The sequence below is a fragment of the Neovison vison genome, chromosome 6, assembly GCF_020171115.1.
Source record: "Neovison vison isolate M4711 chromosome 6, ASM_NN_V1, whole genome shotgun sequence".
In the NCBI taxonomy this organism is placed as follows: domain Eukaryota; kingdom Metazoa; phylum Chordata; class Mammalia; order Carnivora; family Mustelidae; genus Neogale; species Neogale vison.
This window is the reverse complement of record NC_058096.1, coordinates 217,313,298-217,333,401: the sequence shown is the minus strand read 5'-3', so window position 1 is coordinate 217,333,401 and position 20,104 is coordinate 217,313,298. Positions and strand designations below refer to the sequence as shown.

General features: G+C 58.3%; 2 protein-coding genes across 3 annotated transcripts in view; one reads left to right on the top strand and one right to left on the bottom strand.

The window, feature by feature from the left end:
- Positions 1 to 1,070: 1,070 nt before the first annotated feature.
- PIN1 (peptidylprolyl cis/trans isomerase, NIMA-interacting 1) lies at positions 1,071 to 12,568 on the top strand. The gene is made up of 4 exons (XM_044254263.1): positions 1,071 to 1,152; positions 3,169 to 3,381; positions 10,941 to 11,051; positions 11,944 to 12,568. Exons 1-4 carry the CDS (start codon positions 1,095 to 1,097, stop codon positions 12,051 to 12,053), a joined length of 492 nt encoding a protein of 163 aa, XP_044110198.1. The 5' UTR covers positions 1,071 to 1,094; the 3' UTR covers positions 12,054 to 12,568.
- Positions 12,569 to 16,376: 3,808 nt separating this feature from the next.
- The window catches only part of OLFM2 (olfactomedin 2), a 42,849-nt gene continuing 39,121 nt past the window's right edge, over positions 16,377 to 20,104 (bottom strand). For both annotated transcript variants that reach the window (XM_044254260.1, XM_044254262.1), the window contains exons 3-6: positions 19,024 to 19,170; positions 18,568 to 18,787; positions 18,120 to 18,226; positions 16,377 to 17,090 (exon numbers count right to left, since the gene is read on the bottom strand). In XM_044254260.1, coding sequence (XP_044110195.1) covers positions 16,413 to 17,090; positions 18,120 to 18,226; positions 18,568 to 18,787; positions 19,024 to 19,170 — 1,152 coding nt within the window. In that variant the 3' untranslated portion in view covers positions 16,377 to 16,412. The remainder of the gene's footprint in view (positions 17,091 to 18,119; positions 18,227 to 18,567; positions 18,788 to 19,023; positions 19,171 to 20,104) is intronic.

Below are 20,104 nucleotides of genomic sequence, written 5' to 3'. Positions count from 1 at the left end.
TTTGAAACCAGCAATCTGGCTCCTGAATGCTCTTAACCTACTTCGTGTCTCAGATTTCTTGTTGCTGTGTTTCCCTGCGTTTCATATGACTGCGCCTCATTCTTTTTAATGGTCGGTCACATGGGGTCTAGTTATAGATGAATTATCATTGAACTCTGTCCTATTGGTGTTTTTGCCTCTCCTATCTATCTCCAGCCTGTCCCCAGGCACCTTCTCAGTGTCCCACAGGTGCTGCACACTCAATCATAAATCGATTCAAACAGCTCATCATCCTCCTGTCGGCGCGTACTCCCGTGTCCCCAGCTAAGTGGCCATGCCAACACCCACCAGTCACCCAGGACGGAGGCAGGAGCCAGACTGAGAGGGAATAAGTTAGGTAAAGTAGGCTCCAAAGGAAGTAGAAGATGTTTGGGTCAGTGGCATAGGGAAAGGGTTAGTCTTGCAAAAGAAAAAAAAAAAAAAAAAAAAGGTGGGGGTATAGCTTTGGACATCTGGAGGAAACAGGTGGGAAGAGGGAGGATGGAAGAGCCAAATTTAGGCTTCTGGGTTCTTAGCTGCTCATCACCAAGGCAACCACGTTGCTACGGCAACAGCTAAGGCAGCACCGCCTCTTTCAAGTTACCTCGTGGGCTGCCGTCACCTCCAAACCACCCAGACACTTCCGCACGGGGGTGCGGGCCGCTCGGAACGGTTTAAGAAGGCGGGAATTACTGCCGCAGTAGCCAATCGGATGGGGCCTGCGGCGAAGGACGCAAAGGAGGGGTCCGGACTTCTCTGAAGCTCGCCAAAGGATGTTGAGAAGGACGGGCTCCAGCCCCTTCCCTACCAGTTAGGGGCCGAGTGAGGAAGGAGGCGGGATCCGGGTGAGGAGGTACGGGGGCGGGCCCCAGGTAAACTGCGGGGAGGGTCCGCCCAGTCTCGCTGTTACCCAATAGAAAGCCTGAAAGCCTCTCCGGACTGTTTGGGTGCCCAATGAGCATCGTTGCCAGGCCCGGGCGCGAGGCATACCGAGCCAATCAGTGGCGGCGGTGGGCGGGCGCGGGCGGCATAGGCGGTGCGGTGGAGGCGGAGCGGGCGCTGCGGCAGGAGGGAAGATGGCGGACGAGGAGAAGCTGCCGCCCGGCTGGGAGAAGCGCATGAGCCGCAGCTCAGGTGCCGCGGGGGTCGGGGCTGGGGCGGGGCCGCGCGGGCCCGCGGAAGCAGGGCTCGAGCTCGCCCCTCGGGCGCGGCGGCGCCGCCCGATTCCCGTGGGGTCTTGGCTCCTCCGCGTCTTCCCAGGGTAACGGCCCGGGCCCGTCCCGTGGGGGCTGCGAATCTCAGGAGCGGGGATGCCGGAGGAAACTGAGGCAAGGGGCGGGGCCGGAGAGACCCAGCGCGCTGCCGGGGGCGGTAGGGGGGCGGTGAAGGGCCGGTGATCGCGCTGCACTCCCCCGGGTGATGGCTCTGGCCCTACGGATCCCGCTGACACCTTCTGGCCTGATGCACCTGACGTCCCCGGGGAACGTCTCTGCACTCCGCTGGGCCTGGGGGGCACCCCCGGGGAAAAACACCCCAACCCCATGCTCAGGGCGTGGCCCCCAGGGCGGCCTCGGGCCCACAGCCTACTCTTGCTAACTCGCCTGCCATCCCCACCCCATCTCGTGCTGAGTTGGCCGCATCTGGCCCGGTGGTCTTCTGCCTGATGGACCCTGTGCTGGAATCCCGATTTAAGGCTTATCCTCGATAATAATATATCAGTAATAGGGCACGTTCATCTCACCGCCCAGCAGTGCGCCAAGTGTGTTTTAAGTGTGTCCTCTCTGAATGACCACGACTCTGGGAGGTAGGTCGTTATTACCCCCATTTTGCAGGTGGGGAGACTGAAGTCGGAAAACTTAAAGAACTCACCCAAGGTCATTCATTCCAGGGCAGGGGCTGGATTAGAAGCCTGGCTGCAGAGCCCCCTGCCCTTTGTCACTGCAGAGGAGTGAGGAGGGCCCAGCATCTCACCACACCGCCTCCATAACCCATAAAAATCACAGTCACAGCAATTTCTGTTAATTGAGTGCCAGGCCCTCTGGTGAGCACTTCCCAGATAACATCACTGTTCTGCACATTAACGCTAGGAAGTTATGTCCTTAATTCTGTCACTTCACCCCCACTTTTCAGACGAGAAAACCAGGGTTCTGGGAGGCAGAGGCCATTGCTAAGGTTTTAAGGTCAGTCCGTTGCTCAGCTCTCCCCCAGCGTGCTCCAGCTCTGCTCTGTGGCCGCAATCTGCAGCACGAATCTCCTGCCCGGTTCTGGGCCCCTCCTGCCATTTCTGCTTGATTCCACCGTAGTGATTTTCCTCAGCGGTGACAGTCAGCTCTTCACAGTGCTGGGTGCGAGTCATCCATGCAACCCAGGCAAAACCTCAGCCCCTAGAACAATGCCTGGGCTCTCCTGGGTCCTACTTCAGTCTTCTCGCTTGCAGCCTTCACTCCTTCCTGCCCCTCAGGCCCTGGGTAACGTCCAGCCCCCAGGAGTGCAGGGCCCTGGGTGTGGGTTAAGAACAGAGCTTTTGTGTCTGACAACCTGGGAGTAATTCCTGCCTCCAACCACTCGTGCCTGGAGCAGAGTGTACCCTCAGGAAACATTACCAAAGATATGTAAAGTGAGGCCTCCTTTCTGTCCTCTGTAGTAGCTGTCATACTCCTGCGGGGTCCTAGCCACTACCTTTAAGTGTGGGGAGAGCTGTGAGCTTCCTCCATCCTTAGAACGACCCTGCAGGCAGGGACTGTTGTGATATGCATTCTACGGGTGACAAAATCGAGGCCCAGAGAGGGTAGCTCACACGGTGAGTGACAGAGGTGACAGAGCCAGATTTGAACAGGCAGCCTGGCCGCTGGGGGGGGTGCTCCACACCACTCCCTGCCTGGCCCCCCACCTGACTTTCTCTCTCCTGTCACTCTGGGTTATTTTCCTCCTTGAAATTACCAGTAACGGAATTATTACATTGTCTTATTTGCTTGTCGTCTGCCTGTCTGTCCCGACACTGAGAATGTTAGCTCCCTAAGGGCCTGTGGCACGTGGTGGACAGTGGATTTGTTGAACGAAGGCATCCCATTGGCCAGCACCTTATCTTGGCCTCGGGGTGGTGTCCTCTGAGCAGGTCCCCGCTGAATCCCTGCCTCCCCCCTTCTCCAGGCCGGGTGTACTACTTCAATCACATCACTAACGCCAGCCAGTGGGAGCGGCCGAGTGGCAACAGCAGCAGTGGCAGCAAAAATGGACAGGGGGAGCCCACCAGGGTCCGCTGCTCACACCTGCTTGTCAAGCACAGCCAGTCACGGCGGCCCTCGTCCTGGCGGCAGGAGAAGATCACCAGGACCAAGGAGGAGGCCCTGGAGCTGATTAATGGTGAGCAGGGCTGGAAACAGATTGGGGGAAGTTGTGGGTGGGGGGAGCGTAGAAATTACACCAGACCCTGCACCCCAGCCAACTCAGCCGTCCGCATTGACTGACGCAGAAGTGCCTGAACATGACATGAGCCTGGGCCACACAGCTGCCTGTCCTATTTTTTTTCTGTCTGGCATCTGAGGGCGAGCCAGGTTAGACAGGAAGGACCCAGCCTTGGGGGCTGGCAGATCTGGGTTCAGGTGGTAGCTATATCATGTAAGCTCCAGGACCTTGGCGGACCTTGGGTAACCTCCTTAAGACTCAGTTTTCACCTCTGTAAAATGGGCATTTTCACATACCTGCCCCTGAGGCCCAGGTGAGAGTGTTTGGTCCCAGTAGCCCTCAGTCAGTGGGAGCTATTGTTAATGGCAATGTCATCCAGCGGGGTTCTGGGACACATAGGGTGGGTCGGGAGCGAGGTTGGAAAATTAGCAACGTAGAACTTGCTAGCAGAGTCAGTGAATTACTTTGCCTGACAAAGGAAGCTGTTCCTGTCTCTGCTCTGTGTTTCCTCCAGAGTCTAGAGCACTGGTGAGTACACAAACCTTTTCTTTAAGGTCAGACGATAAATAAGTTAGATTTTGTAGGCCGTACGCCATACAGGTCTGCTTTGTAATTGATAGCAGCCCGAGATAATGTGTACACAAGCAGGTGTGTCAGTAAAACTTTATGAAAACAGCAGCATTTAGTTCATTATGGCCGTCAGTTGCAGAACCCTGTTATAGAGCCGCCTGGCATGGCCACCACTACCTACATGGGGCTGTTTCCATTTAAATTAATTAAATTAATTAAAACTAAGGCCTGTTAGAGATGGGTTCCTCACACTGCCATACTTGCAGTGCTCAGTAGCCACATGGGGCGAGCGGCTGTCATCTTCATGCAGATCTAAAACACTTCCACCCTTACAGGAAGTTCTGTGGGACAAGGCTGGTCTGGATCTCATTGTGGTGTCCCCATTCAGGCTCTGCCACCACAGACCCCCAGACCTCTCCTGGGCTGCTTTTTTTTTTTTTTTTAAAGATTTTATTTATTTGACAGACAATGATCACAAGTAGGCAGAGAGGCAGGCAGAGAGAGAGGAGGAAGCAGGCTCCCTGCTGAGCAGAGAGCCTGATGCAGGGCTCGATCCCAGGACCCTGAGATCATGACCCAAGCCGAAGGTAGAGGCTTAACCCATTGAGCCACCCAGGTGCCCCAGAAGTTGTATTTTGATAATAGGACCTACACCCCATAGGGTAGTTGTGAAGACTCTGACCCAGGGCAGTAAAGCGTGAATAACAGTTCTGGTGTCTAGTAAAAGTTCTCGAATTGCTAGCGGTCATGATGATTGTTGCTAGGAGCTCAGGCCTGGCAAAGCGCACACTCGGTCAGTACTGACTGTTGTTCTACTGGTCCAGTTAGCGCTTGGTCCAGGATTTGGCCTCCAGGATATTAGTTACACCCACCCACAGCACCCCCCCACCCGCCCCCGTAAAATGTCTGGCCCCTGCAAGGCTCACACCTCGCCGTTATAAAGAGGAACAGAGTTCACATACAGATCTGGAAGGCAGATTAAAAAGCTCACCTCAGGAGCTCCGTGGGGACGGGGACTGGCTCTCTTCCCTCCATAGTCCCACTGCTCTACACACAGCCTGGCCTGCCACCAGGGCCCACAGCCTTGTTTCAGGAAGCAGCAGGAAGCGAGGATTCCTAGCAGAGAAAGTGGCACAAGTAAAGGCCTGGGGCAAGGCCGTAGCCAGGACTCAGGAAGGCCGTGTAGGGGGACTGCGATGGGATGAGAGCCTTCAAGGGCACGTCCCAGCAGGGTTAAGGGGACCCCTGAGTGAGGCGAAGGCACTTTGCTCTCAGGAAAGAGCTGTGTGGCTGGAGTGTGAAGGGCCAGGGATGCTGGAAGGCCCAGAGCCCAGGCCGGGTGGGTCTGTCGGTGAGTAATGAGGGGGTTCTGGCTGTCCCGGGGAAGAGGAGGAAGTGAGTGGGGAAAGCCCAGGGAATCACACGGTGACTTGGGTCTTCCCAGCTCAAGTGGTCCCTGTTCTGAGGCTTTGGGACCCACAAGAATGGGCAAAAGGCAAGAGACACTTGGAGACTGAGTGGTAAGAGGTGCCGTCGCTGCTGGAGGGGACTTGGGAAGAGGCGCAGTCTGGGGAGGGACTCATTAAGTCTGAGGGGTCCAAGGAAGAGCCGTTGGGGGGCGACTGGGAAAGAGTCTAGATTCAGCAGAGCAGCCAGGCCAGAGATGGAGACCTTTGGGACAGTCTTGGCAAGAGATGGCCGGAGGCTGAGGCAGGAGGGCACGGGGAGATCTGAGCCTGGCGGTCAGGCCACGGGGACCGCCTGGGAGGGGCCGGTGAGAGGGCCTCCCCGTCTTCAGGCTGGACGGGGTGTGCTCTTGCCGGGCTGACGCTGTGGCAAGTGCCGAGGTCAGCTTAGGTCTTGGAGAATGAGGATCGGGGAGGTGCTCCCGGGAGCACCAGGTGCCGGGGCCTAACCTAGGTCAGTGCAGACTCGGGCATGTTAGCAGCGGCTAGACACACGGACTGTGCACATGGCCTGGGAAGAGCTGTGACAGGACGTGCAGGTACAGGCAGTGCTGCCCGAGGGGCCTCGGAGGGGTGAGGGGAGCAGATGGCGGTGAGGTCCGGAGGCAGAATCAGGACTTGGTAGCGGGTTAGCTGGGCGGGGCGGGGCGGGGTGAGGTCAGAACTCATGGGACTCCTCCTGCAGTCACACACAGACGGAGCCTGTGCCAGCCGTGTGGCCCTGGGCAAGTGTCTCAGAGCCTTCCTTGGCTGCATCATCACAGGGGCAGGATGGCCGTGAGATCAGGGGCCGGCCAGCGGAGCACTGGGCTCTGTGCCAGGCTCTTGGTGTCTACATGGGGACCCCAGGCATTCAGGCATGTGTGGTTGGTGGCCAAGGTCAGGACAGTGCATCTGCTGAAAGAGCTCTGGGCAGCCTGATGGGCTCCACATATAGACCATCCAGTGACCTTGGCCTTTCTACTCAGTGTCTTGAGGTGGGGCTGGGGTGGGCCCCCTCAGGGGTCATGAGGTGGCTCAGTGAGACAGCCCAGGCCTCGGTGTGCCTCATGACCGGACGCTCGTGTGCCCGGTCGGCGAGCTGGGGGCGTCCAGGCCCGATGTTCTCTTCCATGAAAGAGGATGTTCCCTCTGTCCTGAGCTTGTTCTGGGCAATCAAAAGATCAGGCTTGGGGCTCGAATCTCATCAGTACCCAGTTAGGTCCAGTTCTCCCCATTGCCCCGAGGGGACAGGCTGCCTGCGGTAAGAGCCAGCGCGTCTGCGTTTTCTGCTGAGGTTCCTTTTCCTCTGCAGCTGCTGGGCTGCGGCCAGGCCCTGTCAGGGATCTGAGGACCAGCTGCCTGTCATTGCCAGTGTCCTTGCCTAAGGAGGCCAGGCTATGGAGAAGCCCTCTCCACCTGCTCCCCATCCCTCCACCCGCATGTGCTCAGGGCCTGAGGGTCCCAGGGAGGCAGCAATCCCCTCAGACATACCCATACCCAGGGTGTGAGGGTCAGTGAGCACTTTGGGCCTAGTGTCCCCACCCAAGGTCTGGGAGTCCCTTCCAGACTGCTGGCTTCAGGCTGGGTCTCTGGTCTCTGTGGGCCCCTCCCCCTGGATCTTGGGTGTTCTAGGACAGCAGATTAATCCCGTCACCTTTTTCTCTGTCTGGGCCCCTTCCCTAGTTTGTCTCTAAATCTTTTTAGGGGTGCTTGGGTGACCCAGTTGGTTAAGCACCCAACTCTTGATTTCAGTTCAGGTCATGATCTCAGGGTTGTGAGATCGAGCCCCACATTGGGCTCTGCCCTTGGGCATGGAGCCTGCTTAGGATTCTCTCTCCCTCTCCCTCTGTGCCTCCCTTCCTTAAAAAAAAAAAAAAAAAAAAGAGAGACCACCCCCTTTGTTTACTCACTTTCCCCTAAATAACTGTGGTGCATTCACTCAGGGTTCTGTACAGAATACCATGGGCTGGGTGTCTATTTGCCACAGTTCTGGGGCTGGAAGTCTGAGATGAAGATTCTGGCGAAGACGCTCTTTCTGGCTTGTGGACCGCTGCCTTCTCACTGTGTGCTCGTCTGGGCTTTCCTTGGTGTGTACACATGGGGAATGAGCCACGGAGCTCTCTAGGATCTCTTCTTGTAAGGACACTAATCCTGTGGGATCAGGGGCCTCCCTTATGACTTCATTTAACCCTGATCACTTGTGTGAAGGCCCCACTCCAAAAACAGGCACATTGGGGATTGAGGCTTCGAAGTATGAATTTGGGGGGACACAGTTCAGTCCGTAATGTAGGGACGGACAGCTGGTAACTCTCAGGCGCTTGCTCTGTGCCAGCAGGAACGACCCCTCCTGGGAGCCTTCCAAGGTGGGAGCTGCTATCATTAGCCCATTTTACAGGCCAGGCCAATAAGCCTCCGAGAGGCAGTCAGCCACCAGGGTCATGGAGCTCAGGAGGGGTAGACCTGAGGTCCGAATGCGGCATCGGTGGTCTGGAGTTTGCCTTTCTCAGCCTCAGAGACGCACTGAGCAGGCCAGCCTGTGATCTGACCACAGGTGCCCTTTTGTCATCAGCCAGTTTCAGGGTCTCCTGAGCTCCCCGAAGCAGGTGGGGGTTCCCTGCTTCAGACTGGGAGCTCCTGGAGAGGCCGCCCCTGGGTCTGCCTCTCTCATCCCGAGTCCCATTGGGTGGATGCTGTCTTGGTGAGGGGAGCAGGCAGGCCAGGGTGTTGTGGGGGCGGAGTGTCTGGTAGGTGCTTCCCTTTTCTCCCCCTCTTGAGCCTTCTGATCTGAGGTGCACGGAGGAAAAACGAGGTTTCAGCGTTCCTGCCTAAAGAGCGGAGGGGTGGATCCCTCCCCCTCCTTCCCCGTGCCCTGTTTCTGTCTCATTTATTGATGGATTCCTTCAGCATTCGCGAGCACCTGTTCTGTGCACGGAGCCGGGTGCTGGGAACACAGCCATGACCAAGGCCAGCTGGCCCTGCCCTCCCAGCGCCAGGCGGGTGACAGACACACAGACGGGGCATGGGCAAATGCAGGGAGGCCCCTCACACAGCAAAGTCTGGGGAAAGGCTCCCAGGTGAGGCCAGAGGATGACACAGGAGCTTCCTGCGGGAAGAGACCATTCAGCAGTGGCCTCAAGGTGGTGGGAGCAGGGCGGGGCTGGGAGAGATGTCCCCAGGGGATGGGGGAATCCTGAGCCAAGGGGACACACAGTGGTCTGAAGCTCCCCTTGCATCTTGGCTTGTGGCCAGCCTGCTGAAAATCAGCTTCTAGAAAGGAGAGATCAGAAAGGAGTGAGGTGTTTTGTTTTTAATCACTTGAGGATCCTATCCAAGCAGAAAGTTTCCCGAGAGTTGGCTGGTCAGAGGAAGATTTGGGTGCTGTGAACCATGGCGGGCAAAAGCTTGGCTTTTATTTGATTTTTAGGCTGATACCTGTGTACCTGGGCCAGGCTATCTAGTCTCAGGGTCCCTGCTGCCCCTCTGTCCCAGCTCCTGGAGCCCGGCCTGGTGGTGCAGGGGCGGGGCTCGGGGCGGGGCCTGGCGCCGCCGGTGCTGGGCATGGCGGACAGGGACGGTGGACCGGCACCGAGGGGAACCCTATGTGCTCAGGATTCTCCAGCCCGCGAATCGAGGTCCAGACAGAAGGGAGAGGAGGCGGAATCTCGAGGCTTCCCAGGTGAGGCGGAGAAACAGCCAGAAGTCCAAGGAGCGGAGATGGGGGGGGTGTCTTAATGACGTTCGCCTCAGGGTGGATCACGGGTGGGTGCAGCTGGCACAGGGGGGCCGCCGAGCAGCCCCAGCGGTGCATGACAGGCAGACACCACCGCTGCCCGCAGAGGGCGGGGCTTGTGTCGCGCTAGCCAGCCTTTCTGGCCAAGCAGCCAATCACACTGACGACCAGACCAGGGTGAGCCCTGCAGGCAAGGGGGCCCCGGGATGGGCACATCACACAGACACAGTGGGAACCTTCCCACTGAGATGTGCAGCCCTCATGGAAGGGAGAACTGTGACAGCGAGTGTCATCTGTCAAGGTCTCCGTGCCTGGCGCTGTGCTGCGTGTTCCTGTGGCCTGCTGGCAAGTGACTAATGGTTCAGAGGCAAAGGGATGGTCAGGACAGGACAGGAGTGACGGGAACCTGGGGAATGCGGGGGTGATGGGGCCAGCCGTGGAAGCAACCAAGCAGATCAGACACCAGGATGCTGGTCGCTGCCGTGTCTTGCATGGTTGTCGTCATGGTTTGCTGTTCAGTTGTGGTCCTTGCAAGGTTTGCACTAGCTCAGCATCCGGCAGATGACCTGACTGGGTTTCTGGGCCTCAGAGCACAGGTGGATTAGCCGGAAGTGTCACGGAGGTGTTGAGAAGCCCACCGGCGGGTGTGACAGAAGAGCCGCACGTTCAGTGTGGCTGGGTGGGTGTGCGGAATGTCCCCGGGAAAGTAGCTGCCGCGGAAGCCATGTGGGACCATTCTGGTGGTCGGGAACTGGGTGTCCTGGGAGCCCACCCTGTGGCTGCCCCGGTGGGCACAGGGACAAGACCAGTGAGAATGGTATTCGTGTGCTGGGCAGCTGGTTGGAGCAGGACGGGGAGTACTTCGGGGAAGAACGGATGGGTTCTGGCTCCAAGGGCTCCTGCCCGAACTCCAGAGCGAGTGGGGGCTCTTCTCCACCAGGCACACACAGTCCTCCTGCACGCTTTGCTCCCCACGTGCTACCCCTGACCTCCCTCACCCCCCAGGGAGAATCGGTCCCCAGCAGGGCAGTTTGTGCCACACAGAGGGTGAAGCCAGTGTGATGCCAGCAGAGCCTTTTCGGGCAGCTGGGAGAAGAACTGTGTCAGCTGCCTCTGGGGCCACGGCCCATGGGAGTGACAGGTGTCCTACCTAGGCTGCCTTGTGGTCTCTTCACGACACCCCAGGAAGCTGCCTAGGCCTTCCTCCCAGTTTCCGTGACGTTGGACAACTGAGGCCCAGGGACTGAGAATTCAGCCGACGCCCCTGGCAGAGCTGGCCTGGTGCCCCAGCCTCCCGCCTTTCTCCTAGAAGCCTCTAGAAAATTTCCCCATCACCACTCTGGGGATCTTGGTGGGGGCCCTGGGTCCCAGCATCCCTCTTCAGTGTCTGCCCTGCCTTCTGTTCTCCTCCCCAGCAGGGCCTGGAAGTAGATTTTTTCCCCCAAAATACGTGTTGGGGGGTGGCAAGAGGTCATGCTATGTTCGGGTTATGTTGGTGGGGAGCGGCAGGGGTGACAGAGGGAGCGGGGCTGGAGGAACGGGTGTGAGACACCACGGGGTCAGGTGTACACGCATGGTGGGGAGGGGGACGCGGCATTTGTGGACGTGTGTGAGGCGAGTGTTCACACATGCGCGTGTGCAGAGTTGGGCTGGGCTGCACGCCTTCCTTCCGAGGGAAGAGCCGTCCTCCACCTGCAGCCCTGCACCCTGTCCTGCGTGCTTTTGCTGCTACGCCTCCCTGTATGTCCCCATGTCATGTGTGTCCACAGGCTACATCCAGAAGATCAAGTCAGGAGAGGAAGACTTTGAATCTCTGGCCTCACAGTTCAGCGACTGCAGCTCGGCCAAGGCCAGGGGAGACCTGGGTGCCTTCAGCAGAGGTGCGTGAGGAGGAGCGGGCCCTACCTAGCTTTAGTGGAGCCTCTGTCCCAGCAGTTGCGAGGGACAGCCCTGGCTACACAGGTGTTCAGGGTCCACTAGGTGGCAGCACAGTCCTGCAAGCTTCAGAGGGACTTGCCCTGCTTTGGTAGGGGGGCGGCGAGGGGAGGGGGAATGCTGCAGAACCTACTGCCTGGTGTCCTTCTCTCCTGAGGTGGGGAGTGGGTCTGAGGGTCTCTCTGTGCAGTTGTTCCCAGCACAGATCCAGCAAAGCAGGTACTGGCTGCCATTTCCCCGTCCTCAGGTTGAGGGGTATAAGGCTGGGTCCCCTGAGAGCCCTGGGGCCTGTCCCTAGGAATGCCCCTCCCAGCACCACCCTCAGGAGTGGGGAAAGCAGTGGGGAGGAGAGGAGAGTTCGGATCAGCAGCCCTGAGTGTAGGCCTCTGGCTCGGTCAGTGGGAAGGGAGCAGGCCACCTCCTCCTCCACCGCCTCCATCCTGGGGTCTGCAGAGCATCAGGCAGGGGCCCAGGATGGGATGAGGAGGGCGGGGAGAGCTGGCAAGGGGCTGTCAGCCGCCTGCCCGCCCCAGGAGGCAGGCGGACGGATGATGCAGCAGGGGCTGCCACCAGGGGCCTTGGGAGGCGAGTTCATCACTGAAATGTGTCTCCGGAGTGCGCGGCGGCGGCAGCCGCTCGGCCTGCCATCCCTCATGCTGTCCCTGGGCTTCCTGGGGCCGCCTTAATGGCTCTGCTGCCCCACTGACAGGGCCATAAACCGCATGACAAATGAGCGTGGGGCTCGGCGCAGGTGGGAGCCCCATCTGCCCGCCCCACCCAGGCTTGGCCTGTGGCTGAGCCTTGACCCTCGCCCCGCCACCCCTGCTGCTTCTCCAGGTCAGATGCAGAAGCCATTTGAAGATGCCTCCTTTGCGCTGCGGACGGGGGAGATGAGCGGCCCCGTGTTCACGGACTCCGGCATCCATATCATCCTACGCACGGAGTGAGGGCTCTGGGTGGCTTAGGCCTAGCCTGCAGGGGCGGGTGGGGCGGAATGGGGGTGGCTGGGCCCACAGACTCTGCTCCCTGCTGTCGGCTGGCCAGCGGGTGCCCCTCCCTGCTGACATCACAGTATTTATTGTTCCCAAAATGGCTGAGGGGAGCGCTTCGCCCTTGGGGGTCCCCCTCTGCCCCCAGCTGGGGCTGTCCCTGCCAGACTCTTCTACCCTTTAGGAACTGACTTCAGAAGGGCAGGTGGGTGGGGAGGCTCCCGGACAGAAGGGGTGGGGATGACCTGTCCCAGAGAGAAGGCCTCGTCAGCTGAGCTGCCCCCTGTGTCCCTCCTCGCCACCCAGGTCCAGGACGGGGGCAGGACGGCCTTGTTTCTGGTTATGCTATATTCCTCTGTTCAGCTGCAAAAAGCAAATGCTCCACGTGGGGCCCAGGCTGCCCACCACCTCGGGGCCCTCACTGGGGGGCAGTGCAGCCCCCTACGCACCCTTGATTAAACTTGGAACCACTACTGTGCTGTCCTGTGTCTCGTTGCCGCCCTGAAGTGAGGGGGGAGCTGTCAGGGGCCACCATCTTCCACTGTCTCTAGCGTCCCAAGTATTCAAGCTGCATTTCATCCCTGAGAAGCCCCCCTTCATCCTGGGCCCGGGGTGGAGGTGGGGGGGGTCCCAGCAGGTAAGTGGGGTACCAGTGTCTGTGGTCCTCAAACTTGGGTGTTTAAGAATGTTCTAGAATGCAGGGGCAGTGCCCTGACCTCACCTCACATATCTGGATTCAGTGGGTCAGGGTGGAGGTGGGGATCTGCAGGGGATCCTTGGCGAGACAGACCGCAGCCCCCCAGCCCTGGCTGTCCTCTGCACGCGCACACACACCCACAAGCCACTCCCGGCTAGAACAAATGACACCCAGCACCCTGAGGCCTGCTTTCCTGTTACCACAAATGTTTCTGGCAGGTTGTTCCTGGGTCCTGCCTCCTTCTCAGGTGCCGTTAACCTTAGCAACAGGGGACCAGCCACGAAGGGAGGGGGCTACTCCTGTGTGACCTGTGGGTGTGCCCCACCTGCTTTCTGTCACCTCCTCACGTGGCTACCTCTGTGCCGGGGCCTGGAGCAGAGCCCCAGCTGAATCAAAAGGTTTCTGGGCTTAGCCCAGTCTGCTCCCCTCATTTAATGGGAACCAGCCCAGATTGGGGGCGGGGGCATGCAGGCCCTCAGGGCTTGAGACCTGAACAAAAGCCTGCCCAGCCTCACCCCAAGGGAGGCCTCTAGGGCTGCCTCGTGTAACAGTCACCTGGGCCAGCTCCCATCTGGCTGGTTTCTAGAGCAATCGCTCTCTGCTTGCTGCCTGCCAGAGTGTATGTCATTAGGAAGGTTTAATGGGCTGCTTCTCCACTCTGGCAGGCTGGAGGGGGAGCTGCGGGCTGACTGCACCTCCAGACGGCATCCCCCATCACCTGTGGGGGCCCGCAGCACCAACAGTTCTGTGGGTCAGGGAGTGATCACACTCCTCCTGACCCCGGAACCTCTGGGATGGAGCAGAAACGAAGGGAGTGGACGGGGCACTGAGACGCTGCTGGGGAGCGTTGTATGTTTTCCTGTGTGAGGCTGGCAGGGAAATGGTCTTTGTGGCTTTCTCTGTCACCTTGGGCATCCAGGCATATGTGTGTGTGTGTGCACGCGCATGCACGCGCACATCTACACCAGCACCCAAGCATGCCTGTGGCCATGGGACTCTCGTTATCCCTAGGTGTGTGTCCTGGGTGACACTAGGGAGTCCCCGTGACCGCCTCCATGCACGGACCTCCTCCTTTGTCTAGCTGTGCAGCCGCCAAACCCAAACACGAACGAACGCCCCTGGTCAGTAGACACGGTTAAGTAGCTGCGGCTTTCTTCACCTGCTCCATACCCCCGCGCCCCACCTGCCTCCTGCCTGGAGGTGGGGTCGTAAATCCCAGGCCTTCTGGATGGTGATAGCGGTGCAGTCTTCCCTCCTGTCCCCTTGGTCTGGCATTCCCCAGCCCAAAATGCCCCGGGGGTGGGGACCGTTTCCAAAGTTCTGCCAAGGGCACCAGCTCAGGCTTCTGCGGCCATGCATGGTTCCTAAGATGGGTCACCTCAACTTGGGATAACCCAGGCACTGCCACGGGATGGGCTATGACACTTCCCCACTGTAGTCGGGCACATGTCTACAAGGGAGCCCGTCAGGGGCAGCGGCCGGCAGCCGAAGGCGCACAGGGATCCTGGCCTGGGTCAGGAATGGGCAGTTACTCCTCCCGCCCATCCCTGGTTGGAAGAAAAGCCACAAACGCAAAAGCCTAAGGGGCACAGGGCCTGCCTGTGTGTGAGAGAGTGAGAGGGCTCTTCTGATGCCACGTGCTTGGCATCTGCTGGGGGACCGGCGTGCAGAGGTGCCACGGACACCCACAGCCAGCCCTGGGTTCTGTGCGCATCTCCAGGGCTGGGAGTGTTTCGAAAGGACAGAGACAGTGGAACTCAGCGGCCCTTGGTCCCCAGCCCTACTTTGGGAGTAAGAGAGACCAGTGAGCTACTCTCCACCCGCACCAGGCTCATTTGGGGGATTTGCCTGCAAATAAACACAGATAGGAGGGCTGGACTGCAGAGGTCCTAAGTGGCCCCCAACTCTCTGCCTTTTTTTTTCTTAAAGCAGGTACAAAGTGCCTCAATGGGCTTATCTGGGAATCAGTTCTTTTTCAATGTCAAACTTGTTAATTTAAATGGAAATTAATTGCTTTTCTTGAAGATTTCTTTAAAAATTGGTTTTAAATGAGTGCATTAGGCAGTCACATTTATTATTCATTGGTTTCATTTGCAGTATGGCCCCGTGTCCCGAGTTCCCGGAGATGCCAGCACGGAGCTGAGATGATTTAATCAGAGAAGCCATTAATTAGAGATGGGCGGGGGATGGTAGCTCCCAGAAGAGTTGGTTTGGCTTCCTCCGTGGTCTCAGTGGGGTGGGATCTAGGCCCCTGGGGCTCTTAACATAATATTCTTCTCCAGACTGAGCAGGGGCCATGTGGTGGGGCGAACGGCGGGGGTGGGGGGCTGGCGGTCAGCAATACCACTCTTGCCCCCAGAGGAGACTCTCCCCACTCTGGCAGTCTCACCTTGGCCACCAGGGTCTGGCTAAAAGAAGGCCATTTGTTCTCCCCCTTCTGTGCCCCCCCACTCCCCACCGCAGTCACATCAGCAAGGCTTCTCCAACCTCCTCCCTGGTCCCTCACACTCCTTCCTGCCTCCTGCCTCCTGTACTTCCTAGCTTGGCCGCTCCTTCCCCTCCAGGAGCTCTTGTCTTCATGTTGCGGCCCATCTCGGCCCAAGCCCCTTTCAGCAAATGGGCTCCAGGCATGGGGTGAGTGTGGGTTCCGCCGAAGGCCCCCAGTGCCCCCCTTCCAGCTGTTTCTACCTTTTTTGTAGTGAACTTAAAACAGGCGACTCATTTAAAATGATTTTGAAATTACAAAGCAAAAAGAGAAAAGGAAAAATCTACTGCCCTACTCTCTCACACCCAAATTCTTAAAAGCAGTCAAATTGTTTAAACAAAAAATTAAAAACTCGCCAGATGTTTCAGGGACGCACCAGTGTGATCAATGAGTGAAAAACCAGTGATGGAGAATATTCATTTGAGGCCTGTTTTCCTCATTGTGATAGAATCCTCGGTTGTTTGGATCAAATTGCCGCCAGACAAAACAACTTTGGCTTGGGTCTCCTCACCTGTCTTCCCCAAGGGCTTGCCCTGCCATGCCCCCCACCTGGCCCCCAGGCTGGGCTTGTCAGCCTCGGACCCAGGGGACCCAGCTGGGATGGGTCTCCAGACTCCCACTTAGCCTCCACCTTGCCTCCTCTGCCCCACTGGGACACACAGAGCAACCAAAGCATCAAATGTCAAAGGTCCCGTTTATTCCAGCAACCTGGAAAGAAAGTGTAAATTAAAAAAGAAACATTCATGCACTCAAATCCTTGAAGGGGAGGAGGGGCTCAGAGGGAGGGCCTGGGGGGGATGGGTGGGAAGCAAGGAAGGAGGGGAAGGAGGGAAGAGAGGGAGACGGAGCCGCAGACAGGGAAAGAACTGGAGAGTCAGATCCATGAAAAGAAAGAGACGAGGGACATCAATAAAAAGGCGGAAAGAGTGAAGTATCAAAATCAGAGACCAACAAAGGAGAAAAGACACAGAGAGAAGCACTAGTAGAAATACAGGGGCAGAGAAGGAAAGCCTGGCGAAAAGGGAGGGAGAGGGGAAAAAATGGACGAGAGAGGGGAGAGAGAGGGCCCGCCAGAGACAGAAAGCTAGAGGGACCCCCAGCGCCCCAGCGCGGGCAGCCAGAGCTCCCGCAGCCGCTAGGGGTCCCCCGCGGTGCTGATGACGTGGAAGAGGGTGACGTTGTAGAGCACCTGGTGGCCGTTGTTCCAGGTGTAAAGGGCCCGCTCCCGGGGGTTGTAATCCAGCATGGAGATGTGGGAGTACTGGTTGTGGAAGGGCACGTCCGTGTACTCGTAACTGGACGTGTTGGTGAAATAGGCGAAGTAGACCTTGGCCCCGGCCAGGTGGGAGTTGGTCACGTAGAGCACGCCGCAGATCATGAAGGCCTCCCCGGCGCTGCGCTTCGGGTAGCCGGTGTCCCAGGAGCGCACGACCTCGAGGGTGTGCGGGTCCAGCCGGCTGACCACGATGTTGCCCGCGTTCTGGTTGGTGGTGTACACGGCCCAGAGCCCGCTCTCATCCACCATGAAGTCCATGTCCGAGAAGCCGCCCCAGGAGTAGGGGAAGGTGTTGTTGTAGCCGGCCCCCGGCAGGCTCCGCTGCACCAGCACCGAGCGCGAGCGAAAATGGTACTTCACCACCACGTTGCTCTGGTACTTGTTGTAGAAGAGGGAGCCGTTGTACACCACGTGGCCGGTGCCCGCCCACGGCTGTGGCAGCAGGTGCTGGATAAAGTTCTGGCCTTTGATGAAGTCCCCCAGGGTGCGGAACTCCAGGACCCGCCGGCCCTTGTAATAGCCATCCATGTACCAGACCTACAAGAGAGCCGCTCGTCGCTGCCCAGCCGCCCCCCGGACCCAGCCACCCAAAGGCCCCAGCAACCACACGGGCATCACCCGAGGTCATCAGGGATCCACAGTCACTAAGTGGTCAGGAGTCCGTCGTGGGATGCCCAACGGCTATTCCTGACCGGTCATAGGCCCAGTAATGACATCATTTGCTCAGGAAACACCACTGGTCTGAAAACAGACACTTGTTACCCAAGGATCAGAGGAAGTCGCGGTCCATGGTGACTCGCGGGGCCCAGGAATTCACCACTCATTGGAGATGGGATGGTTAGTGGCCACGGGACAGGCCTGGGCTGACAAGGTCACTTGAATTCAGCCCTGTAGCCACAGGATGACCTCGCCTGCCAGCAGCGTCTCCTCTCCCATTGCCACCTATGGTCGCCATGTCAGTTAGCAGGCGTGAGTGCCCCCATGAGCGCTGATGATCGGGCCAAGCGTTTTAAAAACTTTCATGCCAACACAATCATGACCATTTTGAAGGTACAGAGATTGAGGCTCAAAGACACTAAGGAACCTACCCAGGGTTCTCTAGCTAAGAATTCGGGGGCAGCAGGATGCAAATCCAAGTCTGATTCCCAAACCCAAGCTCTTCACCACTTGGGTGAACCACCATAATCCCGGGGATCCTAGTGAGACACTGGCTATTGACTACCTCTAGTCTGTGACACTCAGTGACGGCCTGGTGACCAGTGTCAGTCACTAGGATAGTCACTGGACAGTTAGTGGGTGGTTCCTGTGGGTCAGAGGTGATGGGCATTCGTGACCATAGAGACCACTGGAAGTCTGAAGGTCAACAGACTTGGTTATTCTCGGGCCTGGGAGGTCCTCCATCACCTGGTGGTTGCTAGACAGTAGAGGGGAGGGCCAAGGGCCCTGGAGATCCTAGGACACTTCAGGCTACAAGAGAGGCACTGGTGTGGAATTACTGGGCACCTGTGGGCAGCCACAGGTTGTCTCCCCCAGGGTCTGACCCTCAGAGTGGGCACAGTCACTCACCCGGCTATCCGCACTGGGGGCCATTGTGTCGGTCATCCAGGAGCCGAAGCGGGACCCCATGGCCCGAATGGTGATGGGGTTACTGACCCCAGTCAGCTTCCCACAACCTGGGAGGCAGGAACAGGTAGATAAGGGTAAAGGATGGAAGGAGCCCGAGTGGAACAGGGCAAGGATGACGTGGTATGATCCAACTGGGAAGAGCTGGGACCAGGGTAAGGGGGGATCCAGAAACCTGATCCCAAGATGGAGTTAGGTTGCAGGTAAAGGGACTGGGAGTCAAGGGTCAGGGCCATTTCCAGTTTGGGAGTCTATTTTAGGCATTGGATAGAGAACTCAAAGGTCAAAGTTTATAAGTTAGAGGTCAAAACTATGTCCGGCTTTTGGGCCCCCAGGGGGTATTAGGGATGAGCATGGAGGTCAGGGGTCAAAGTCAAGGGTCAAGGCATACCCAGCTTCTGGGCACAGGCATGGAGCCGGGCCTCCAGGGCCATCACCCGCTGCTGCAGGTCCTCGTAGCCGTAGGCGCCCATCTCCTCCTGGATGGCCGCAAGGCTGCTGGAGAGATTCCTCACCTCCTCCCGCAGGCGCACGATGGTGCGCGTGTCCGCCTTGTACTGCTCCAGGACTGAGCTCAAGGGCAACAGCTCCGACATCCTGTCCTTCAGCTCCTGCCCACCAAGAGGGAACCCTCACTGATCCTAACCCCTGACCTTTGACCCAGCCTTTGACCCATAACTTCACCCCCCTATCTCTGATGCACACCTGGCCCTTGACATTTGGTCCACAGTAGACCCTGGAGCCCAGCCTACCCTTGGTCCTTCCTGGACATGACCCCACTCTCAGAACTAATGTTCGCCGATCCCAATTCTTCCCGTGGCCTCTGACCCGACCCAGAAGGACCCACCTGGAAGCTCTTGGTTGAGAGGGACCCGTCGGCGGCCCGGAGTCGTGCGTCCAGGCTTCTCATGAGGGTCTCCATGCTGCGCACGTACTGGAGGTCGCGGTACGTCCGCAACTCAAGGACCTCCATGGACTGGGAGACGTTCTGGACCTAGGTGCTTGGGAACGTTAGGGAGAGCCAGGCTCCTGCCCTCCCCGAGCCCTGAGATGCCACAGAGGAGGCCTGGGGGAGCCGGTCGGAGGCCAACGGCCCCCTCCTAACCCCCTGTCAGTTCTTCACACAGCAGCCAGAGGGAGCTGTTTAAAAGGAAGACCCTGCGGGCCAGTCCTGCCTCCTCACCACGTTCATCCACGGCAACCACCAGCCCCTTTCCTCTCCTGGACTCTAAGCTCCTTCCCTCCTCGGAGCCTTCCCACCTATCGATTCCTCTACCCGGAGCGCTGCTTCCCCTCTTCCTGCCACGCTGGCTCGCTCATCCTTCCAGCCTCATCTCCAGCATCACCCGCTCAGAGTGGCCTTCCCCGACCCCCTGCTTCCAGCAGCCCCCCATCCTTTCTCCCTGGTTATCTTCTCCCCAACTACAGCTACCACCTGGAACATTCTTACTCATCTGCCTCCTTCAGGTGAGATCCTCACGGGCGGACCCAGTGTCTAGCTTGTCCCCAGCGAAATCCCCAGTGCCCAGCATTGGCCTAAATTAGATGCTCAGTAAGTGCTTTGCAGCTATGAATGAACTGAATTCCCTCGCCCTGTGTGCTTCTTGGGTTGGAGGGTGAGACGCCTCCCCAAGGAACACAAGACATTTTCCTCAGCAGGTGAGTCTGGTGAGCTGAAGAGCTGAGCAGGGCATGTGTGGTGAGGCCCGAGATCACACATGGGAGACTCGGATGCGGTCTGTCCCGTCCCCACACAACCCTCAGCTTCTCCAAAGAAGCCCCGAACAGATATTGACTAAAATATCCACGTGAAGGGGAGCCGGGTGATCCACCAGCTCTGAACAATCTGCATGGCTAGATCTAGCCCCCAGCTGGCCTGGATGGGGGCCGAAGGGAGGGTGGGAATTGGGAGATTTTCACGGTCTTCT

Excerpts from the sequence above, each read along its gene's own strand:
- PIN1 (XM_044254263.1), top strand. The coding sequence starts at position 1,095 with ATGGCGGACGAGGAGAAGCTGCCGCCCGGCTGGGAGAAGCGCATGAGC. Across the intron at positions 1,153-3,168 it reads GCGCATGAGCCGCAGCTCAG|GCCGGGTGTACTACTTCAAT; the intron begins GTGCCGCGGGGG and ends CCCCTTCTCCAG. Across the intron at positions 11,052-11,943 it reads CCTGGGTGCCTTCAGCAGAG|GTCAGATGCAGAAGCCATTT; the intron begins GTGCGTGAGGAG and ends CTGCTTCTCCAG.